We start from the raw sequence: 24419 nt of genomic DNA, 5'->3' as shown, positions 1-24419 counted from the left end.
ATTTTGTTGAACAGTGGTTTGTAGTTCTCCTTGAAGAGGTCCTTCACATCCCTTGTAAGTTGGATTCCTAGGTATTTTATTCTCTTTGAAGCAATTGTGAATGGGAGTTCACTCATGATTTGACTCTCTGTTTGGCTGTTATTGGTGTATAGGAATGCTTGTGATTTTTGCACATTGATTTTGTATCCTGTGTTGAAGTTGCTTTTCAGCTTAAGGAGATTTTGGGCTGAGATGATGGGGTTTTCTAAATAGAGAATCATGTCATCTGCAAACAGGGACAATTTGACTTCTTCTTCTACTAATTGAATACCCTTTATTTCTTTCTCCTGCTTGATTGCCCTAGCCACTATGTTGAATAGGAGTGGTGAGAGAGGGCATCACTGTCTTGTGCCAGTTTTCAAAGGAAATGCTTCCATTTTTTGCCCATTCAGTATGATATTGGCTGTGGGTTTGTCATAAATAGCCTTTATCATTTTGAGATATGTCCCATCAATGCCTAATTTATTGAGAGTTTTTATCATGAAGGGCTGTTGAGTTTTGTTGAAGGCCTTTTCTGCATCTATTGAGATAATCTGTGGTTTTTGTCTTTGATTCTGTTTAAATGATGGATTACGTTTATTGATTTGTGTGTGTTGAACCAGCCTTGCATCCCAGGGATGAAGCCCACTTGATCATGGTGGATAAGCTTTTTGATGTGCTGCTGAATTCGGTTTGCCAGTATTTTACTGAGGATTTTTTCATCAGTGTTCATCAGGGGTATTGGTCTAAAATTCTCTTTTTTGTGTGTGTCTCTGCCAGGCTTTGGTATCAGGATGATGCTGGCCTCATAAAATGAGTTAGGAAGGATTCCCTCTTTTTCTATTGATTGGAATAGTTTCAGAAGGAATGGTACCAGCTCCTCCTTGTACCTCTGATAGAATTCGACTGTGAATACATCTGGTCCTGGACTTTTTTTGGTTGGTAGGCCATTAATTATTGCCTCAATTTCAGAACCTGTATTGGTTTATTCAGGGATTCAACTTCTTCCTGGTTTAGTCTTGTGAGAGTGTTTGTGTCCAGGAATTTATTCATTTCTTCTAGATTTTCTACTTTATTTGTGTAGAGGTGTTTATAGTGTTCTCTGATGGTAGTTTGTATTTCTGTGGGATCGGTGGTGATTTCCCCTTTATCATTTTTTATTGCATCTATTTGATTCTTCTCTCTTTTCTTCTTTATTAGTCTTGCTAGTGGTCTGTCAATTTTGTTGATCTTTTCAAAAAATCAGCTTCTGGATTCACTGATTTTTCGAAGTGTTTTTTGTGTCTCTATCTCCTTCATTTCTGCTCTGAGCTTAGTTATTTGTTGCCTTCTGCTAGCTTTTAAATGTGTTCGCTTTTGTTTCTCTAGTTCTTTTAATTGTGATGTTAGGGTGTCAATTTTAGATCTTTCCTGCTTTCTCTTGTGGGCATTTAGTGCTATAAATTTCCCTCTACATACTGCTTTAAATGTGTCCCAGAGATTCTGGTATGTTGTATCTTTGTTCTCCTTGGTTTCAAAGAACATCTTTATTTCTGCCTTCATTTTGTTATGTACCCAGTAGTCATTCAGGAGCAGGTTGTTCAGTTTCCATGTAGTTGAGCGGTTTTGATTGAGTTTCTTAATCCTGAGTTCTGGTTTGATTGCACTGTGGTCTGAGAGACAGTTTGTTATAATTTCTGTTCTTTTACATTTGCTGAGGAGTGCTTTACTTCCAACTATGTGGTCAATTTTGGAATAAGTGTGATGTGGTGCTGAGAAGAATGTATATTCTGTTGATTTGGGGTGGAGAGTTCTGTAGGTGTCTATTAGATTCTGCAGAGTTGAGTTCAATTCCTGGATATCCTTGTTAACTCTTTGTCTTGTGGATCTATCTAATGTTGACAGTGGGGTGTTAAAGTCTCCCATTATTATTTTGTGGGAGTCTAAGTCTCTTTGTAGGTCTCTAAGGACTTTATGAATCTGGGTGCTCCTGTATTGGGTGCATATATATTTAGGATAGTTAGCTCTTCTTGTTGAATTGATCCCTTTACCATTATGTAATGGCCTTCTTTGTCTCTTTTGATCTTTGTTGATTTAAAGTCTGTTTTATCAGAGACTAGGATTGCAACCCCTGCTTTTTTTTGTTTTCCATTTGCTTGGTAGATCTTCCTCCATCCCTTTATTTTGAGCCTATGTGTGTCTCTGCATGTGAGATGGGTCTCCTCAATACAGCACACTGATGGGTCTTGACTCTTTATCCAATTTTCCTCTCTGTGTCTTTTAATTGGAGCATTTGGCCCATTTACATTTAAGGTTAATATTGTTATGCATGAATTTGATCCTGTCGTTATGATGTTAGCTGGTTATTTTGCTTTTTAGTTGATGCAGTTTCTTCCTAGCATCGATGGTCTTTACAATTTGGCATGTTTTTGCAGTGGCTGGTACTGGTTGTTCCTTTCCATGTTTAGTGCTTCCTTCAGGAGCTCTTGTAAGGCAGGCCTGGTGGTGACAAAATCTCTCAGCATTTACTTGTCTGTAAAGGATTTTATTTCTCCTTCACTTATGAAGCTTAGTTTGGCTGGATATGAAATTCGGGTTGAAAATTCTTTTCTTTAAGAATGTTGAATATTGGCCCCCACTGTCTTCTGGCTTGTAAGAGTTTCTGCTGAGAGATCTGCTGTTAGTCTGATGGGCTTCCCTTTGTGGGTAACCTGACCTTTCTCTCTGGCTGCCCTTAACATTTTTTCCTTCATTTCAATTTTGGTGAATCTGACAATTATGTGTCTCGGAGTTGCTCTTCTCGAGGATTATCTTTGTGGCGTTCTCTGTATTTCCTGAATTTGAATGTTGGCCACCCTCACTAGGTTGGGGAAGTTCTCCTGGATAATATCCTGAAGAGTGTTTTCCAACTTGGTTCCATTCTCTTCGTCACTTTCAGGTACACCAATCAGATGTAGATTTGGTCTTTTCACATAGTCCCATATTTCTTGGAGGCTTTGTTCATTTCTTTTTACTTTGTTTTCTTTACACTTCTCTTCTCACTTCATTTCATTCATTTCATCTTCACTCGCTGATACCCTTTTTTCCAGTTGATCGAATCAGTTACTGAAGTTTGTGCATGCGTCACGTAGTTCTCGTGCCATGGTTTTCAGCTCCATCAGGTCATTTAAGGACTTCTCTACACTGATTATTCTAGTTAGCCATTCGTCTAATCTTTTTTCAAGGTTTTTCGCTTCTTTGCAATGGGTTCGCACATCCTCCTTTATCTCGTATAAGTTTGATTATCTGAAGCCTTCTTCTCTCAACTCGTCAAAGTCATTCTCTGTCCAGCTTTGTTCCATTGCTGGCGAGGAGCTGTGTTCCTTTGTAGGAGAAGAGGCACTCTGATTTTTAGAATTTTCAGCTTTTCTGTTCTGGTTTCTCCCCATCTTTGTGGTTTTATCTACCTTTGGTCTTTGATGATGGTGATGTACAGATGGGGTTTTGGTGTGGATGTCCTTTCTGTTTGTTAGTTTTCCCTCTAACAGTCAGGACCCTCAGCTGCAGGTCTGTTGGAGTTTGCTGGAGGCCCAATCCAGACACTGTTTGCCTGGGTATCACCAGCAGAGGCTGCAGAACAGAATACGGCAGAACAGCAAATGTTGCTGCCTGATCATTCCTCTGGAAGCTTCATCTCAGAGGGGCACCTGGCCGTGTGAGGTGTCAGTCGGCCCCTACTGGGAGGTGCCTCCCAGTTAGGCTACTCTGGGGTCAGGGACCCACTTGAGGAGGCAGTCTGTCCGTTCTCAGATCTCAAACTCTGTGCTGGGAGAACCACTACTCTCTTTAAAGCTGTCAAACAGGGACATTTAAGTCTGCAGAAGTTTCTGCTGCCTTTCGTTTGGCTATGCCCTGGCCCCAGAGGTGGAGTCTACAGAGGCAGGTAGGCCTCTTTGAGCTGCATTGGGCTCCACCCAGTTCGAGCTTCCAGGCTGCTTTGTTTACCTACTCAAGCCTCAGCAATGGCGGGCACCCCTCCCCAGCCTCGCTGCCACCTTGCAGTTCAATCTCAGACTGCTGTACTAGCAATGAGTGAGGCTCTGTGGGCATGGGACCCTCCGAGACAGGTGCAGGATATAATCTCCTGGTGTGCCGTTTGCTAGGACTGTTGGAAAAGGGCAGTATTAGGGTGGGAGTGACCCGATTTTCTTTGTGCCGTCTGTCATAGCTTCCCTTGGCTAGGAAAGGGAATCCCCTGACCTCTTGCGCTTTGGCTCATGCTCAGTGGTCTGCACCCACTGTCCTGCACCCGCTGTCTGACATGTCCCAGTGAGATGAACCCAGTATGTCAGTTGGAAATGCAGAAATCACCCATCTTCTGCGTTGCTCACACTGGGAACTGTAGACTGGAGCTGTTCCTATTTGGCCATCTTCTCTTATCCTCTCTTTCTTCCCCTTCAGAGACTCTATCACAAGTACATAAGACATTTCAAATGAATTCATGGTCTGTTGATGCTTTGTTCATTCTTTTCTTATTTCGCTCCTTGTTTTATTTTGTTTTCCTATTCCTGTGTCTTTAAATTTACTAATCTCTTCTTCTGCAGTGTCCAATCTGCCGTTAATCCCATCTGGTGTACTTTTCATGTCCCACAGTATAATTTTCCTTTGTAGAAGGTCAATTTCAGTCTATTTTCTTTAATATCTCTACTTAGCAAGTTTTATCTTTCCTCTAGCTTTTGAAATAAGGAATGTAGTTAAAAATAACTGTTGTAATGTCTTTGCTACTCATTCTGTCACCTGCTTCATTTCTTGACCAGCTGCTCCCCACAAGCATACACTGGTCAGTTCTCTGCCGGGTTCTTCCATTGTGCAGCCCTCTGGCCACTGTGTCATCCTTATGCTCCAAGCTTCATCTCTTGATCTTAGGGAGATGGCTGGAGCCCGCCTCAGCTCTTCTCTCTACATTGCAGTGTCTCTTTAGATGGTAAACTGCGGCAATCATAGGGCCCACCTTGTTTGTTTCTCATCTGTCAGTGATCACTGTCCTTGGTTTCCTGATGTCTAGGGTCTTGAAAACTGTTGTTTCATATACTTTGTTCAGTGTTTCAGTTTATTCAGTTGAGAGGGAAAATCTGGTCTCTTTTACTCCATATAGGCTGGAACCTGAAGTCAATAAGTATATCTCCAATTGATATAATTTCTTGAAAATATACTTGCACAGCAAGACTGGTCAAAGGTAAAGCCAGCTGGGCACAGTGGGTCATGCCTGTAATCCCAGCACTTTGGGAGGCCCAGGTGGGCGGATCACCTGAGTTCAGGAGTTTGAGGCCAGCCTGACCAACATGGTGAAACCCCATCTCTACTAAAAATACAAAAATTAGCCTGGCATGGTGGTGGGCGCCTGTGTTCCCAACTACTTGGGAGGCTGAGGCAGGAAAATCGCTTGAACCCAGGAGGGCTTGGTTGCAGTGAGCTAAGATTGTGCCACTGCACTGCTGGGCAACAAGCGCAAAACTCTGTCTCAAAAAAACAAAAAAAAGGTAAAGCCTTTGCTTCAACAGCATCATCTTTCGTTCCACCCCAGAAGTGGAGCCTCTTTCGTTTTACGATGACTTTGTTTTTGAATGAATAAAACAATTGGCAATGAGCCTATTTAAATTATTCCTGTTTTAAAATGATTGTAGATTTCATTATTTCATACTCTTTGTCACTTTTTTTTTCCCCAACACTGTCTTAGCTAATATTATTTCAAAAAATCTGGTTTAGAGGAAGAGATTTGAAAACATAGTATAATTAACCGTTGTTTGAGTTCAGAAGGAAAAAAGTATGTTAATCCTAATATTTCAGCAAAGAACATTTAATCTATGCATTTTTAAAAATAAGATGTACGTGTTCTTTCTGGTAATCTTACATTAAAACCATGGATATTTATGTCAGCCATTTGTGTAATACGCTAACATATATAATTTATTGATAAAGTCAGATTAATGATCCCTTTATGTGTCAAGCTTTATAAACTCTCTTAACTACTTTTTGCTGCTTTAGGAAGATGAATAGGCTTCCTAAAAGTAGAAGTTTACTCAGGTGGGCTAAAGAACATAAATTCTATTGACTCATATTGCAGGTAGAGAAACCAGCCCTTTCTTAAATGAGATTTTATTCTGTATGTTCTTTTATAGGTATGAATAGAAAAGGACTGTTATTCAAGGAATTATGCATAAAATATTTTCAGTTGAATTCTAATGGGTGGAGTTGATGTGCAGTTTGTCATGAAGAATATTTTTTATTGACAGATAATCTAGATAATGTGACCATATGCTTAGCCACTGCTTAACTTACTAAGCTTCTTGCCTGGTGTATATTTTACTTAATCTTTTAACAGAATGCACTTCCAAATGGACATAAGCATTTAGATATTTGACTAAGAGAGTTAACAACATTTGATAATTAAATCTTTCTAATAGTAGTATTTTAAAATATTTTAAAATTTGCTTGTTTTTAAAATACTTTTACTTTTTTACAGAAATAGAGGTTTTAAAGTCTTTTATATTTGTCAAATGATTGCTGTTAAAGCTTTGTCTGAGTATTGTCATTTTTTCTTAATTGTTGGTGCTTTTAATTTTTTTTTTTCTTTGTTGAGACGGAGTCTCGCTCTTTCACCCAGGCTGGAGTTCAGTGGTGTGATCTTGGCTCACTACAAGCTCCACCTCCTGGGTTCAGGCCATTCTCCTGCCTCAGCCTCCTGAGTAGCTGGGACTACAGGCGCCCACCACCAGGCCCGGCTAATTTTTTTGTATTTTTCGTAGAGACGGGGTTTCACCGTGTTAGCCAGGATGGTCTCGATCGCCTGACCTCATGATCCGCCCGCCTCGGCCTCCCAAAGTGCTGGGATTACAGGCGTGAGCCACCGCGCCTGGTGCTTTTAATTTTAAAAGTACATTTTATAATCTATTGCCATGCCAGAAACCTCTCAGGCAGAATTTTAGATAAGTTCTTTTTTAAAGTTTCTTGTGGTCCAGTCTTTATAGAAAATTTTCAGAATTGAAGAACTATGTGTTGGTCAGAGTGATCTGTTAGTCAGTCTATCAGATTTTTAAAAATATTCAACACGATGATGTCTTGGAACTAGTTTTTTGAGGTAATATTTATCTAGTTATTCGGCGCACTATAGCAACAGGCTCCTGGGTTTCTGTTTATGAAGTCAACCTGAAATAGCCTGGAAACCAAAACATCTGATGATAGAGGCTGTTCTTTGCCTAGATGTTCCGTATTAGGTCTCGACCCTGAGTCTCAAGATACCAAGTTGAATCCACTAAGAAGTTCTAGTGAAGCACTTTCCCGTTTTTCAAAACATACCTTCCATTCTTACCATGATGGTGCATTCAGCTTCTTGACTTCTCATTATGTGGTAGTGCTGTCACAACATAGGACACAGGCCGTGTCCGGGGGGGGGGTTGGATTACCTACCACAGAGCATCTACAGTGGTGTCCAAAGTGGAGTTTGTGCATTTCTATGCATTCATAAAGTAAGTCGTTGGACTATGTGAAGAAACTATTAGAATTTGTATTTATATTTATTGTTATGATTTTTAAAGTCTTTGTTTTGTCTGTATATGTCATTGAATAGTATATATGTAGCTTATAAATAATTAAATACACATATACGGGGTATAGATGGTCAAATTTTGTTTTTACTAATGGTAGTATATGATCAAAAAAATTTCAAGAGCAGTTAAGACTCATGTAGAGCATCTGGACAAGGGTTTGATTCTGGGATCTCCCGTTTCCCCCGTCAGTGAGCTTCGTGCTGTGTAAAATTTGGGTGTCTGTGTCTGTGGGTTTTTCTTTTGAGAAGATTCATAGCTCTCACCAGATTCTCAAAGGAGTCTTTGGCCCTAATGAGAAAATTACTTATCTGGGATCTCTGGGCTGCAGCCACTGAAGCTTGTTTTGGTAGGATTATATCTTGTTTAAAGATCACTTCCTAGGCTAAATGAAATGGTGCTTTATTTGAAAAATAAAACTTATAATTAGATATGTATTCCCTTTAACAAAGTAAAGTTTTATTAATATGAATAGCTGAGAAACTGCAGCCAAGATTGTTGTCATCTTCTCATAACCATGCGTGACAGGCTGGTGTCTGCATTAACCTTTTTTAAAAAGCTATTTTATTGTATGTTTTCATTAATTGTCTACCTTTGAAAAATATTTTGGTATATTATTGCCTTTCAATTTCAAACACATTTGTCCTGGGAAGAAGTGGCTACAGAAGAGCTCCTTTAGAGTCTCCTGTTTTTATGACAATGTTTATATTTGGTTTTTCTGTTGTCTCTCTAAGCCGCTTTTGTAGAGGCTATCTGTGGTAGATGATGCCATTGCATTGGAGTGAGGATGAGAGTTCAGTTCATAGGTCAACTGATAATGTAAAACTGAGTATAGTCAAAGTTATTCTTGAAATCACCCATAAAAATCCTTAAATCACCCTTAAAATATGAGGTACATAATTTTGTTTATACAATTTTATAGACAGTTATTATTTCTTCTCATTCTTTGTAGTTTAAATTGTATATGGCCCCCAAGTAGCTCTATCCTTTCTTCCTTGAAGAATGTTGACATTCCCAGTATCTGTCACTTGACCAATGCCTGAGTGATGTTTATTTATCTATCAGTGGTCAGAAAAATCCTACCATTCATGTATTTTTTCCAATAAATACTGGACCTGGCCATGTGCTCATTTAATAGAATGATTATTTAAACTATTTTTAAGTAAAAAGACTTTTAAAAATGTGTATAGATGAATTTAAGTAACTTCAATGCATACATTATGTCATCCTACTGTATTTCCTGCTTTGCCTTTTTACCCTACAAACCTATAAGCATTAAACTCAGATTAACAATTTTTTATGGAAGGAAATTATGTATTCATTTATGTAATACGTATTAAGTGTGTATGACATTATTCTGGGCACTGGGATTATAGGGGTGAAACAAAGTTCCTGTTCTTACAGAACCTGCATTCTAGTGGGGAAAACAGGCAATAGATAAGCCAAGAAGAAAAAAAAAATAGTTTATGTGTGCTGTGAAGAGTCATAATTAGTATAGAAGGCCATGGAAGGTCCAGCTGTTTTAGATAGGGGAGTCAGAGGTTTCCTCTCTGAGGAGATGGCATTTGCCCAGAGACCCGACTAAAGAGACGGGACGGGCAGTTCCTCCAGAGGGCAGCAGCAGAGGAGGCGTAAGGATGTTCTCAGGCATCTTTTTCATCGTGACTCTTGCTTCCTGTGATCAGTTACAGCCTTCCTGTCTCAGTAGAGCATGCAGTCAGCCATCCTACCCATGTAAGCAGCACGAGAGCTTGATTTTTAATGTAAGCGTGACTTCCATCGGACGTCAAAGGGCATTCATTCTGACCTCATTACTCATCACTTGCAAGTGACTGTGGCGTGTATGTGAAGCAGGTTAGGGCTGGCTTGAGGCTGTCCCACTAGATGATAGTTACATATTTTAAACTAGGATTTATTCATTACAGCATCTCACGTAACAGAAGAGAGAAAGTCCATAGAATTCTGTCTAACTTGTACTTTACTTTTAGCACTGTCTTAACCTGATTTCATTAAGGGCTATTTTATTTATTTTTAACAGGAATCACTAGATTTGATCTACTTGGCGACTTTGGAAGGTTTAATTGGCTGGGAAATTTCTATATTGTATTATCCTACAATTTGCTTTTTGCTATTGTGACAACATTGTGTCTGGTCCGAAAATTCACCTCTGCAGTTCGAGAAGAACTTTTCAAGGCCCTAGGTAATCCTGAGGTTTATGGGTATTTTTTCCTCTTTCTACTAAATAATAAGTTCGACATTTGAGTTAATATTACATTTTCAGCTATTTAGTTTCCTAGATTTGTAAAACCTTAGAGGTCAAGTTATTGATCTGCTACTTTGTGCAAAATTACTTCATTAAGCCTTAGCTTCCTTATCTGTAATACAGTGATAGTGTCGTCTTCCTTTTAGGGTTTTTGTGAAGATCAACTGAAATAATTCTCATAAGATCCTTAGCATAGTGCCTGGCACATCATAAGAACTCAGTAAATATTAGCCCCTTTATTATGACGATGGTGGTCATGGTGGTGGTGAGGATGATATGATGTTAAAAGCTTATTCCTTGGTAATAATACCTTTTAGTTAAAGCTTTTTTGAGGCTTGGATTTTACAAGTATTAGGCTAACCCGTAAGTCTCTTCAGTAAGCCAAATAATAAATTCAAGGTGAAAATGTTAGCATTCTTGGCATTGATATAATAGAAGAGAGGGGATTTACTATTATGTATTCCAAGAGTCACATGTATTGTAATGGTGTTAAAAACTGGTAGGTTTAGCTAAAGGGTACAAACATAACCTATGAATGTATTTTTTATGCTTATTTCCACATTAGTGCTAAACATGTCAAGTTTTTTACTTTAAGAATGCCAGGACAAAGTAAATGATCTTGGTTTGGGGGGCGGGGTTGTAATTTTATGACAGAAGAAGGGAAAGGCAGTGACTTCTTATAGAAAATTATTAAAACTCCTGACATTAGCTCATTCACCTGAGCTGACATCATTCGAATGCGTATGACTCCATATTGGGGCTTTTAGCTATTGCAAAAGGCCACATATTGATGGATTCATTCAGGTCCAGTTTTCAGATAACTTAAACTATATGAGCAGCAATAAAGCTTCTCACATCACCAGGCCTTTCCAACCTTGATGTTTGAGAGGGTGACCTTTGGGAGGCACAGAAGATTTCAGATGAGCTGGCCATGTGTCTTTCACTGTGCATATGCCCGGGAGGGGACGGCTCATCAAATGTTGGCCTGACAGGAAACAGTCACAGCTCATCTCAGCTGACGTGCCAGATAAGTCATACCTTTTAATGCTTAGGGTTAATAAAGCTGGCCCAACTTGAAGTGGGAATCAAACAGTCCTTTTTATCAGATGTCTAGCATTAAAACTTAATTTTTAAGCCTGTTACAATATCAGCAAGATTAGTTAGCCATGGTCTCAGATAAATTTCCACTTTCCATTCACTAAATGAGATGGTTGCAAATGGACTGTTGTAAGTTTAGCTTTTGAATTAGGTATTCTGGACATCATTTTGCTAAGAAAGCCTTTGTTAAAGTAATAAAACATAACTTAACCTGATATAAAAGGCCTTATATGCATGTCAGTTCATTGACCATAGGAGAGAGTAGAATGAGCAAGAGTTGTATAAAACTACCTAATAGATACATTTACTTTTCTTCCCAAATGTTTTTCAGTATTCTTTGGGGTGCTCTAAGGGGCAATTTATACATAGAAAAAGAGTCTTATTAAGTATATGTAATGTTTGAATGATCTGAGATCTTAATAAGGATTTCACTGAGACTGGTAATTTGGTTGTGAAGTAGCTAGCCCCTTTCTTTTTTTTTCTTTCTTTTTTTGTAGAGTTTTTTTTTTCCCCTCTGCTACTCCACCCATTGATAATAATAGTACCCATCTCAGAGAATATCTAGCACATAGTAAAATTTAGCTGGTGACGGTGGTAATGGACGAGATGTTTTCTGGAGTTGTCTGCAGAAGAGGGACATCAGAGTTTCCCAGAATGCATAACCGACGTGACACACGTTTTAGATGTGAACTCCAATAATCTATCCTAAAAGGGGGACTTCATTTCAGCTTAGTTGGTGGATACCGCATTGATCATCTGTCTTCACTCAGTCCCTTCTCTAACAAGCTTTATTTTAGCACACTTCCTCAACTCCAACAGCTGTGGGTTCCTATTGTCATTCCTGGGACCAGACCATGTTTTGTCTTGGATTGATTTTTTTCCTTCCCATTCAGACGTAGAGAGGCTCAGTTTTACCTTTTCTTTCATTAAGATATGCAGGTGACAGAAAGATTTTGGAGTACGATATTAGTTTATGAGTGATGTGAAACTGCCTAATAGGTCAGTTACCATGTGAAATTTTAGGGAGAAAAGTCTTTTCCAAGTAAGTTGTTGAGATGCCAGAAAGGTCTGAGGTTCATGATAAGTATTTTCTCAACATCTGTTCTGTGGAAGTGCTGCTGTGTATGGTCATAGGCCACATAGTGATCGTTTGGTCAGTAACGGACCACTTGCCCGTGTGACAGACCACAGAGATGACAGTGGAGCTGAGCAGTTTCTGTCACCTAGTGACCTGGTAGCTGTTGTAATGTCCTGGCACAATGTGTCACTTTTCTAGGTTTAGATATTTTTAGATGCACAAATATTTACCATTGTGCCAGAGTTGCCTACAGTACTCAGTAGGTTTGCTGTCTGGTTTGTAACTTAGGAGCAATAGGCCATACCCTACAGCCTAGGTATGTTGTGGGCTGTGCCCCCTGGGTGTGTGTAGATATACTCTGTGATGGTATCACGTGACCAGTTGACAACCCATGTCTCAGAGTGTATTCCTGTTGTTCAGCAACACCTGACTGTGTTCCTGTATGTCATTGTCCTTCGTTTTTATTAAAGTACTTGAAGCTCCGGTGCCACAGAAGCTCTTACGTTTTCTTCTCCCTGTGAGAGTGCAGTGTTGGTCTGTGCAGTGTTGGTGTCAGATATATCACGTAAATAATTGTTATATGATACAGAGAGAAATAAATGTAACTTTAAAAGATAGTGATAATTTTGTATTCTGTGAAATACCTTTAGGTAGTGAGATATTATTTATGTTCAATTTATTCTTTTGTCATTTCTTTCTTTTTTGGTAATGTTTTCCATTCTTTTCTTTTTAATTACATGTTAATATTTTGGTGTGGCTTTCCCTACATTTTCCTGCATATGTGTGTGTGTGTGTTATTTTACTTTATTTGAAATTGTTTTGAGACAGGGTCTCACTGTGTCACCCAGGCCGGAGTGCAGTGGTGTGATCACATCTCACTGCAGCCACAACCTGCTGAGCTCAGGCGGTTCTCCCATCTCAGCCTCCCACAGTGCTGGGGTTATAGGCATGAGCCACTGCAACCAGCTAATTTTTGTGTTTTTCATGAAGACGGGGTTTCACATTGTTGCCCAGGCCTGCCTCAAACCCCTCAGCTCAAACGATCCTTCCACCTCAGCCTCCTGAAGTGCTGGGATGACAGACGTGAGCCACCATGCCCAGCCTGTGTGCGTTTTAAATGAAAAGTGGGAACTTTTAAATGAAATGGGAGTGTTTTTTAAACATGAAAAATGTTTTAAAATGAAAGTGGGAACCTGTCTGTCTCGGGTTAGGTTCCCTGAGCAGCACACTTTAGATGGGAATCCGCTTGCCAGGAAGAGGTTTGTTAGCCGGGTTGGGGAAACGGAAGAGGAAGGGGCTGTGCAGAGAGAGGAGTTGTGTCATGATGCAGTCACACTAGAAGCCTCCGCTGGCCCTCGGGGATGTTGTGACTTTGATGACCCTTCAGAGCTCCACTGAACTGAGGAGAAGCGGGCAGGCTCTTAGGACCCTCACGTGCTATCCTGGAAGGGGCAGGACTTCCCTCCCTGCAGCGGTCTTCAGCTGAGGCCGTCCTCAGAGGGAAGTTGCCAGTAGGGAGAAGAAATCTTTCGTTCCTCAGGGGGATCTGGCCAGCACCCCACAGCTTCCCAAGTAAAACTGAGCTTTGTAAATCTCTTCTCCCTACCCTGACCCTTTCCCAGCCACTCAACAGTATATCATTTCTCACCATTTTCTTAATTTTTTTTGCAGGGCTTCATAAACTTCATTTATCAAATACTTCAAGGGATTCAGAAACAGCCAAGCCTTCTGTAAATGGGCATCAGAAAGCACTGTGAGATGCACAGACGGCGTCTTCTACAACCAAGAGACCTGAGAACTCCAGACTCATGACATTCCTGTCCCATGTAGAAGCATTTCCATTTCAACCTTGGCTCCTCTTCAGAACCTAGACCTATCAGTGCCATTTTTTTTCATAGTCTACAAAGAACTTGGCTATGGCTGATCTTTTTTTAAATTTAACTTTCTGATAGACCCTGTAGTTTCCAGTTAAATGCAGATTCCTTAGAGCCGTATAGAACAGCGCATTCTTCTGTAGACATTTTCTCATATCGGTAAATACAGTCATCCATATGAAAAAATTGTTTTCACCTGATATGAAAATGTTAGAAAAGGCAAACTCTGGGACTTCTAAAGATTTACTTAAATCCCATTATATACTTTATTCAGAATGTAGAAGCCAACCTGAAAGCATCCTTGGTACTAAGTGAAGCTTCTTCAGAAAATGCATTTTTCAAATGCAATAGGAACTGTTTGTAGATACCATCATTGCAGTGTGTGTTGGAGCTGTAATGGTTGCAGTTATGTTTCTTACTTCCCTAAAAGCAAAAAGCATAGTTTCTGATTTATGTTACAGAATGATACTGATTAGACTTTGAGCCAAGAGGAAAATACTAAATTCTTTTAAACCTGGAGCCTTAGAGAGCCACAGGAATATCTTCTGTTGTACAGTCTAATAAGCTATGGTAGGAAGTATCACGTAATCACAGTTTAATGACAGTTTATGTATATAATTCAGTATTACCTCTGATAACATAGTTGCCAGTGTTTAATACACTTGTAACTTGGATTTTTGCCTTATAGGCTATATGTATACGCAGTTTTTTAAAGCATTTTTTTCAAAGATCACTTAATTCCCCGTGCTTCTGTAATGCTTATGAAAACTATAAATGGCGAGTGGTGGAACTCCTCCTTTCCTCATAGTCCTCAGGCTTTGGTTACTTTTGCATATGCCATTTGAAGCCTCCAACTTTTACCAGTTTAACATCCAAAGTTCACAGCATCACCATTCATGGTGTAAGAACAGTTTTGCAGTATAACACGATCTGATAATCATTCAGTTATTCAATTGTAAATAATTACTGGGATGGTTTCTTGGCTTTAAGTCTACTGAATAAAATCTATGAAATTGTACTCTGTGTTAACCATCCACTAGGATAGAATACCGGAAACTGTGCGTGCAAAAATACGAGATGGGTCCATTTGTACACAATTCGTAGTTATGCAATCTACTATATAAATATGTTCACATGCACTATGTGTATGAAAATAGATTGTCTGTGTTCAGACGAAAGTAAAACATTTTTTTCAAATTGTTAAATTTAAAGGTTTTCTGGGAGAAATTTATGAAAAACAGGCTGTGTCTATTTGACATCAGAAATTTCCACTTAAACCAAAATAATGAGAAACTTTATTCTGTATATTTATAACCTTCGTTGAGTATACTTCCCCCTTATTTATACCTCTGCATTTCCTTCTGCGCTTCACATCTTTCTAAAATGCAGCTTGGTTTTAAAATAAAAGAACATTCATTTTGTGATTCTAAACAACCTTCAGTAAATACCACCAGTATGGTACTGGTGAATTTCTCAGCATAAAATCGACATACCTAAAAAGTTAATAAAATTCAGCTCTTTTCCAATTTCATTGTTATGCCTATTGAAGTATTAATAGCAAGGTTTCATTTTTCATGAAACTTGGAATCCGTACTTTGAGCAGACTAAGTCAAGGGAAGAACGGAAAGAAACTCAGGAGTAGAGTAATGTCATTTTTCGCTTACACCACTTTCAGGGCACATCCAAAGAGTTCCTAGATACTTGTAAAATGTCTGAAAAATTTTAAGTGATAAACTTTGCAATGTTTAGCTCAACTTTTTGTTCATTTGGAAGTTTCTCTCCATCCAAGGATTTAAGCCAGTTTTGGATTTGTAAGCCCAGAGTACAGTGCACTTCCTGGAGGCATCGTCACTGCTGTTGAAACAAAGAATGTGCATGGGGTGGAAGGACGGCTTCGAACCTCTGGACTCAGCCTTGAGAACAAACACAGATTGTTACAGCCCTGGGCTGCTGCATAATCACAGTTCCTCGAGCCTCTTCCAGAGCACATGCCCAAGCTCTGCCTCTCCAGAGACCGACTCCAAATGCAGGAGCTTCCACTGGACCTCGGTTGGAGGCTGCTTCATATGACAGACTCCAGAAATGGATGCCAGAATACAGAGGCCAAACGTTCTGAGTCCTGGTAAGGACAGTCGCTCTGGGGGTCTTCATTTTACTGCAGTTCCTGTGCGCCAGTGAAAGGAGATAGACCCTGGAAGGCAGAGCTGCAGATGCTCGTCATCGGGTCAATTCTGGAGCTACAGTGTTGTTTCTGACTGGATGGGGACGCACCGGTGACTGTATCAAATCAAACAGTCCTTTTCTTCTCTCTCCTTTAGTATCAATTTTAAAGTGCATTAGGCACTATGGTTTCAGAGTTTCTTGGGGAAACTTTGCAGATTCGTATTCATTGGTTCTGCGATACTTAAATAAATTATTTTACAATTACACGTTTTCAGATTATAACATTTGTATTAATTTTTACTGATTTTCCAAGATACTTCTTAGATTTGCTATTTACGTAGCTTTATGTACATTCTCTGTAAAAATAGAGCTCTAAGTATGAGACTTTACATGAAAATTGTACACACACATACACTAATGTTAGTTCCTTAAATTGCTGCACTAAGGTGCTGGTTAGTAGGGATGGATGGAGCCTCTGGCGTTTTGCTTGCACATGCATTAAAGGCTCATGTGTACCTGCTCTCAGCGGCAATGCAGCCTTCCCACACTTTGCTGGGTGCCCGTGGCTCTCCCTGCAGCCTCAGCGATGACCTCGTCTGCCAGGGACACAGGTTTTCATCATGTACAGGCTCTTATGTGCTTGTTTTGTTGGTAGCACGTTACTTAATGCACAAAGGCAGATTTTTTTTTTTTTTTGAGGCAGAGTCTTGCTCTGTCGCCCAGGCTGGAGTGCAGTGGCCGGATCTCAGCTCACTGCAAGCTCCGCCTCCCGGGTTCACACCATTCTCCTGCCTCAGCCTCCCGAGTAGCTGGGACTACAGGCGCCTGCCACCTCGCCCGGCTAGTTTTTTTTGTATTTTTTAGTAGAGACGGGGTTTCACCATGTTAGCCAGGATGGTCTCGATCTCCTGACCTCGTGATCTGCCCGTCTCGGCCTCCCAAAGTGCTGGGATTACAGGCTTGAGCCACCGTGCCCGGCCAGAGGCAGAATTATTATAGGTTTTTTAAAAAATGTGAACATAGATGCAGCACCTACTTTTTAAACTTGAAAAAACTGGTATAATGTTAACTTTTAAAAGTAACGTTTGGACACACTAGTAAACTAGTAAACATTTTTGTTTACAGATTGTTTTGTTTACACATTGTTACTCTTGTTTCGATGAGATACTTTTAGTGTGACTTTAAAATGTCTTAGAAATTAAAGTTTTACAAAAAGTGATTTCATATTTGGTTTATAAGCATTTATATGTGGGGCTTATACTTTTGTTTTTTCCATCTTAAATACCATCATGGCTAAAACTTAAGGGAATTTGTAGGCTAATTCCATTTCAGTTTTATACAGGGCAGTCATAATTCTGATGAATGCTGAATTAAGGAAGAAATGGATATTTTCTTTCTCTGTTGTGCAGTTATTGGTAGATCAATTTCTTATAACCCAAAATGTAGCATCAATAATTGATAGCACGTATTTCATTTAATTACTTGAATTATTTAGACTTGTTTGATTTCTCTAATTTTTTCCATAAAAGGACTGAACAGCACCTACTTGTGGTCTGGGCAGCTTATCCCAGAGTTCTTGGAAGAATAAATGCTGTTAGCATCTGGTTAATTTACTGGCAGACAGAGACCTACTCGTCAGTGGCTTTCAACTCTTTGACCACAGTAAGAGATAACCCATCACACACATACACTCTCTCTCTCTCTCTCTCTCTCTCTCAGATACATATAAGCAAAAATGTAACAAGACAGTACCCATTTTTCCTAAGTATGCATGCTGGCACCTTCTGTTTTAGTTATTTTTAAAAATACTAGACAGACACTAAGTTATCTGCGGCCTCCTAATAGATGGCAAACTTCAGTTTGAAAAGCATCCCTTTGGATTGTGGTTTGAAAGAAGAAATAATACAAAGACCTTTTTGGAGTATTTTTTGTTTTTTTGGTTTTTGAATATTGTTTAGGTAAAAATTATTGCTGCAAATATCACTGAAGCAAAAGTAGTGTGTATGCAAATTACCTGTTGCATTGTAGAAAATAGAAGTTCCTAAAACTAACAAATAGACAAAATTTCAAAACTTGGTGATTGAGCCATATGTCTTGAAGGAATATTAGGCAATAAACTTAGCTTTTCAAGAGAAGTTATTCAACTTCCAATTCTGTGTTCTTTAATTCGGAAACTTTTTTTCCAAGGTTAACTATAATCAAATAGGAACTTCAGACAAAACCTCATTATTCTTGGATATGGTGTTCTGCTGTTACTTCTAAAAGTGCTACAGCAGTCAAGTTCATGAGCCTGGATTAAGAACAGCAGGGCGGCCCTGATGATGTGAGTGGCTGTAGAGGACCAGAGTGATGTAGGAGAATCTATCATGTCTGAGCATGAGGAGATGGAGAGTCACCTGTGGGCTATGGATCTGAGAACTGAGGTTTTATCACTTACTAAAACCGTTTTGTGGCTGTTCTAATATTTTCTCTTTTGCTTTCCTTTCCCTTTGAAAAGCTGTTATTGGATGAACGATGCTACTTACAAACACTGACACTTCAGAACCAAGCACATTTGTTACTGCTGTAGCTAGTTATAGTGATTCTGCAGCTTTTCTTTTACAGCATCTTGAAGTCATCCACAGTTTTTCTGTGTGGACTTCACAGTAGAATCAGAGAACTAAGTGACAAGTGGAGCGTCGTCCATCTCCTCCTGCTCACTTCCTCCTCGCCACCTCTCTAGCCTAGCTTTCCTTCAGTCTGAAGAGTGATTTACTTTTTCTTTTCTTTTTAGTCTTTACTGTGGAATCTCATCAAAGACTTGGAAGCAGGGGTGGTGAGAGGGGCCTGGGGTGTGGTGTGGAGGGTCGAGTGCTCTGTGGCCCCACAGTCACCCCCAGGACCACCTTGCAAAGCAGAAAATACACACCTGTATTTTACAGATAAGGAACGCCACTCAGAAAGCTGCAGACATTTGCCTGGGGTCACACTCATGTGGGCAGATGAACTGGATGGAAATACAGGCCAGTACAACCGCAGTCTCATTTTTTCTTTGTTTTAGGTTTTCAGTTTCTTTTTCAGTCATGTACCTTACAGTTCTATTATCTGGTTGGTAAAGATTGATGACAGGTATCCTCATTCTAGATTATAACCTTTATTCTTATCAAATGCCTCCAGTCCCACAATTCTCTAAGAATTCTCTTTCTGGACTTGATACTGGTTTAATGATTTCCCCCAGCTCGTGGAATGGCAGGCTCCTAATTAAGTGGATTTAAAGGCAAAAAGGGATGTGTGAGAAGGCACAAGAAGTGGCTTCATCTTGCAAGGTGACTTCCAGACAACTGGGTTACAACCTGTTAAAATAAGGGAGGAACGGCCGCATCCCGTAGGGACTGCAGTAGCTGACCGGGAAGCCACAATGAGGGCAGCAGACAGGGCTCTCCCTGTCCGCCGAGTCGTCCCATGAACTCATGTTTCTGAAGGCCCCACTTTTTCTTGGTCAGTGTCCCAATTTTCATAGAAGAGACCTGATGAGGCTGTGGAGTAATTGTGTAAAAGCTTGCATTGTTTTCATGACTTGACCTGACAATGTGTCATTATCTTCAAATTGTCCAGAGAAGCAGCTACTTCACTCGGGTCCTTTTTATGGTTCTGTGGTTGCAACTTGTCTCCCAAGCCTTCCATGGGTGTGCCATTCCATGGCCACTTTTCAGTAAGAAAATTACCTGATTTTCTGTTAACTGTCACAGGCTGCCCTGGACTACTCTCAGCACTCATGGGATTTTCACGACCCTCATCCTCAGTGAAGTCAGATGACCATTCCTGCCTTTCATCCCACCGATTTTCCTGAGTATCTGTTGCCTACAACTAACACTAGTTCCTGCGTCAGTAAAGTACTGCACTAGTTGCAAAGAATAGAAATGGACTCTGCCAACATAAGCAGGAAAGGCGTTCACGGGGAGTGCATGGCATGGCTCACGGATGTCATGAGAAAGCCCCGGAAGAAGTGTTGGGCACAGCCCTAGGCACAGCCTTTCCTGGGCTCTTCCCATCACTGAATGATCCGTGTATCTCCGGGACTATCCCTCCCTCTAGATCCAAAGTTTGGGGCAGCAGAATCGGACTGCCCCGGCCTTTGACACATGCCAGTGCTTTGCCTGTCACAGTATAGGGAGAGAAATGTCAGCTTACAGAAAATTGAGGTTCTGTGATTCAGTTTCCCTCTGCTCTCTTACAATAAAAGTGCTTACTCATTGTTTAAAGCATTCTCCAAATTAGTCTCCAAATTTTTTGATGGTATACATCATTAAAAAATGTTTGAGCACACCACAATACATGCATATTTATTCATAACTGATACATATGTAGCTATGTAATGTGTACATCACAAAACACATGAGAGTATTTTTTCTAAGGAATGAGATAAAAATAGAAATGTTGGTACTTCTCACCTTAGACGCTGGGTTATTCTGAGCGTGTGCCATGTGTACACCCACTTGGCTTCTTCCCCTTAGGCCCACACCCTGCCCTTTCCTTGCCCCTTGTAGTTACCTGTGGCTGGAGTGATGAGCGCCACTTCCAAGTGTGGCCTGGAACAATGTCCTCCTGCCCCTCCACCAGCGGTGGGAGGATTCACTGGGGACTCTGGGGCAAAGGAGACTGTGTCACAAGACAAAAGGGAGCCAGGGTCACATGTGGCCGACCCTCACCCAGCCTCACCCCACGGCTGACATGGGTTGGACACCTCAGAAATCATGTGTCTTCAGCGAGCCACTGAGATTTGGGGCTTTATCTGTTACTTGGCTAGGGTTAACCTAACTGATAAGACTGTAACTGGTTACTGTAAATAACCAAGCTTCCAGTAATAGTAAACCAGTGACAAAAACAATTCTTATCCAAAAAGGTTCGCATTTTTTTAATGTATGAACTAAAACAGTCTTTATTGCTCTAAGACATTAAACTTTGCATTTTTTTATGTTGAATACAACTGAATATTTTCATATTTTATGACAAATACAGCAATTATTACAAAAGGAATATTAGGAATGGCAAAGGCTTCAAGACAAAGTCTTAGTGGAAAACATTTGGAACTTAAGGAGTGTTTTACACTTGGAACTTAAGGAGTGTTTTACATTTGGAACTTACTGTAAGGAGTGTCGGTCAGACACTAGCTGTCTCTTAAGGTCCATTTTTAAAAGCAAGCAAGCTCTCATTTTTTGCCATTCATATTTCAAGTGATTCAACTCATAAATTTGAAATTTACTTTTTAGAGACAAAAGACTAAAATTAGATGTGCTGTCATCTTTTAAAATATACTTAGATTTCCTACAACTACCAATAGCTTATTTCCCTGGGAAACAGATTGCATTGTAGTACTTAACCCAGAACTCATGCAGTTCATCCAAAATGATGGTAAACTTTGTTCCTCAGAATTACCTAACTTTCAAGAATCTTCTTCTGGTAGCAGGAGCGGCAGAGAGGACAGGCATGGAAAGGAGGCCTGTCTCCCACGGAGAACTCCTCCAGTGCGAGCAGACATGCATGGTGGAACACGTGTGAGCAGGACAGGAGGGCCGTCTCTCGGGAACGCTGGCCCGCCCCCATGCGCTGACCGCCAGCAGGGGAGAGAGGCGCCAGGCAGATGGAGCACTCGTGGGTCTCCCGGCGCAGAGCCTGCGGCACACGGGACAGGAGGAGGCCACGCAGGTTAGTTTCATCACAGCAGAAAGTGACTTAAACTGAAATGAGCATCATGTGCCCCGAGACGTGGGTCTTCTAAACATGCGGAAGTTTCATTCTGTGTTAAAATCACATGGATTATATATATATATACTCTGTTACTCCTGGGAACTGTGGAAAGGGTTAGTAACCTACCTGTGACAAGCAATTTTGAAACAAAAATACTTTCTAAAATGCTGAACATTAATATTTCCTTTTAAGTAAGCAATCAAGAGGACTGTTTTTCAAAACACTTGACTAACTGCTAAACGTTCCCAAATTTCCTAATTTTATGGTTTTTAAAGTAAGTTTTCCCCGCCTTGGCTTGAGTCATCTCATGGTCGTTTTCAGGCTGGAACGTTCAGGAAACCTGGGAAGGCGATCTGTTCCCTTCGGTGTTTTCACGGTTCACAAAACGGCATCATACAACAGGAACTTCCAGAATTTCAAACCAAAGCGTCCTTTGCCGTCACCCTAAAGGCCACGACGAAGGTCCTACCATGGGTGCAGGGGCAGCTACGGCAGAGGTTACCCTGGGGCCCGACGCTCCCAGGCTCCCCAAAGTGAGTCCTCGACCTCCCGCCACCAGCCGCTCCCCACAGCCTCCCCAGCTGCAGCTGAGTCCGCTGGTTGCCAGGCCGCCAGCCAAGCCCACCTGTACTTGGATTTTCTCCCATTCCTCTTCTGTGATCTCATGGCCGTATTTTTCTTCGAACTGCTGAAGAACGCTTCGGTTTATGGCCAAGCACCGATCGATCTCTGCAAAGAGCTCTTCGATGTTGGTGTTGTATGAGCACAGGATTCGGTGGCTGATTTCTGTGAACTGGGGAGGACAGAGGGAGGGTCAGGCTCACACCCGAGCTTGGTGCAGGTCGCAGGGAAACGCTCTTGAGCCTGACCATCTATTTTGGTAACCTTCCTCATCTCTGTCTTCAAAGAATACTTTTTAGGGAAATAGATATATGTCTATCTTACTTAACTTACTTAACTATAAATCCAGATAATCTATCTGGACAGATGACCACAAGAACCCCTATCTAATGGGGTTCAGACTACACTACCCCAAAATAGGGCACCTTGGCACACTGAATATTTTAAGGAAAAAACATTCCTTCCCAAAGGAATTTGAGAAATGACAGCTGCAGGAGGGACCGTCTGACCTCTCCCCACCCCTGAAGTGGGTCACAGGACCCTCCTGTGAGAGGCCCCCTCGTCTCCAAAGACAGAGGGAGCCGGGAGTAGGCTGAGCACACACAGGCCCTGCCGTGGTTCCCACCCACCACCCTCAGCTCACTCCCCTTGCACGCTTCCCCACGGCCTCCGCGTCCTCTGCGTCCTCAGTCCAGCCTCGCATAGAAAGCGCTCAGGCCTCACTGTCTCTTCAGGTCTCCACTGCCTTAGGAAGGCTTCCATATCAAATGGACTTATTAAGTAAATCTGTGTAATTTTCTTTTGTTAAGCTTTTTGTCTAATTTACAGGGCTCCAGCTAAAGAATGTAGGAGGGTAGGGGAAAAGGGTATATTGTTTCCCTCCCCTGCTGTTTTCTTGGTTGTGAGCTTTGACCATTAGCAGGAACACATTTGAAATTAAAAGTTGAGAGAAAAATTTGAATTTTGCAGGATCAGCTCTGTCCCACGGAAACGTACTGTGAGCTACATATGTAATTTTAAAATTTCTGGCAGTCACATTAAGTTTTTTAAAAGGCGAAATTAATTTTAATATTGTATTTGACCCAACATATCCAAAATATTATCACTTCAACGTTTATTAATTGAATACAGTGTTTTGGTTTTCTGGTATTTTTGTTTGGTTTGGTGGAGACAGCATCTTGCTCTGTCACCCAGAATGGAGTGCGTGGGGCCATCAGTGCTTACTCACCATCGGCCTCCCAGGTTCAAGCCATCCTACACTATAAAGGTCTGAGTCATTGCAGAGCGGTCACTGGTGTCATCTGAGGCTCGGAGAGGTAGCTCATTCAGGGCCACACCAGCAGCTCCTTTTCAGGAAGCGTGAAGACGAATGTAAAGCAAAGGAGAGTAAGGTGTGTGAAAGGCTGTGCCAATGGTGACTGTCAGCCACGCTGCCTGCCCTCTTGCTTGTCCCTTCAAGGGCAGAGCTGTGGCTCACCCAGAGATGACATCTCCCATTCCCCCAAGCCCAGGTGGGTCCACGTGAAATAGTTCTTCCAGGTGGACGTGGCTCGTGTCTCTTCTGGGTGTTCTCCAGGCCCGGGGGGTGGCAGATGAAGGACAGAGGGAGACAGTTCCCGAGCCCCACAGGCCGGCATGTTGCCTGCAAGTCAGGACACCTGAACTGTCCTGAGACGGAAGCTCCGGCTTTCAGTCACTGAAATTCGAGGGTTCTTTGTCCAGCAGTTAGAAGTGCCCTGATTCAGGAGTTACATCTGCTTCATGGAATCAGGCTTGAAGCCCAAACAAGGATGAAATGAAGAGGGCCCATGGGGATCTCACACATTTAGATGTGTGATGGGGAAAATGCATTTTGGATGGTCCATGATTGTCCAGGTTTCAAATATTCTAGTCTACCGGAGACCTCACGTTCTTTTTCTTTTTTTAATTTAACGTGGAGCAACCTGGCAGAAGGTCACCTGGCAGAAGGTCATGTGTATTTAAGTCCCCAGACTTCGGAAGGTGCCTTTGAGGAC

General features: G+C 41.1%; 2 protein-coding genes across 10 annotated transcripts in view; one reads left to right on the top strand and one right to left on the bottom strand.

Annotated features, from left to right (window-relative positions):
- The window catches only part of LMBR1 (limb development membrane protein 1), a 211275-nt gene extending 194955 nt beyond the window's left edge, over positions 1-16320 (top strand). For 3 of the 6 annotated variants that reach the window (XM_025378726.1, XM_025378725.1, XM_025378731.1), the window contains 2 exons: positions 9619-9780; positions 13691-16320. In XM_025378726.1, the coding sequence (XP_025234511.1) occupies positions 9619-9780; positions 13691-13776 (248 nt within the window). In that variant the 3' untranslated portion in view covers positions 13777-16320. The remainder of the gene's footprint in view (positions 1-9618; positions 9781-13690) is intronic. The other 3 variants (XM_025378728.1, XM_025378727.1, XM_025378729.1) reach the window with 1 other exon arrangement.
- Positions 16321-21009: 4689 nt separating this feature from the next.
- RNF32 (ring finger protein 32) overlaps positions 21010-24419 on the bottom strand; it is a 35776-nt gene continuing 32366 nt past the window's right edge. For 3 of the 4 annotated variants that reach the window (XM_025378732.1, XM_025378734.1, XM_025378733.1), the window contains 2 exons: positions 22409-22576; positions 21010-21708 (listed from right to left, as the gene is read on the bottom strand). In XM_025378732.1, the coding sequence (XP_025234517.1) occupies positions 21472-21708; positions 22409-22576 (405 nt within the window). In that variant the 3' untranslated portion in view covers positions 21010-21471. Of the gene's footprint in view, positions 21833-22408; positions 22577-24419 lie in introns of all 4 variants that reach the window. The other variant, XM_025378736.1, reaches the window with a different exon arrangement.

The sequence above is a fragment of the Theropithecus gelada genome, chromosome 3 (assembly GCF_003255815.1).
Source record: "Theropithecus gelada isolate Dixy chromosome 3, Tgel_1.0, whole genome shotgun sequence".
NCBI lineage: Eukaryota > Metazoa > Chordata > Mammalia > Primates > Cercopithecidae > Theropithecus > Theropithecus gelada.
The sequence above is the reverse complement of the archived record's forward strand: the minus strand, read 5'-3'. Positions and strand labels throughout refer to the sequence as shown.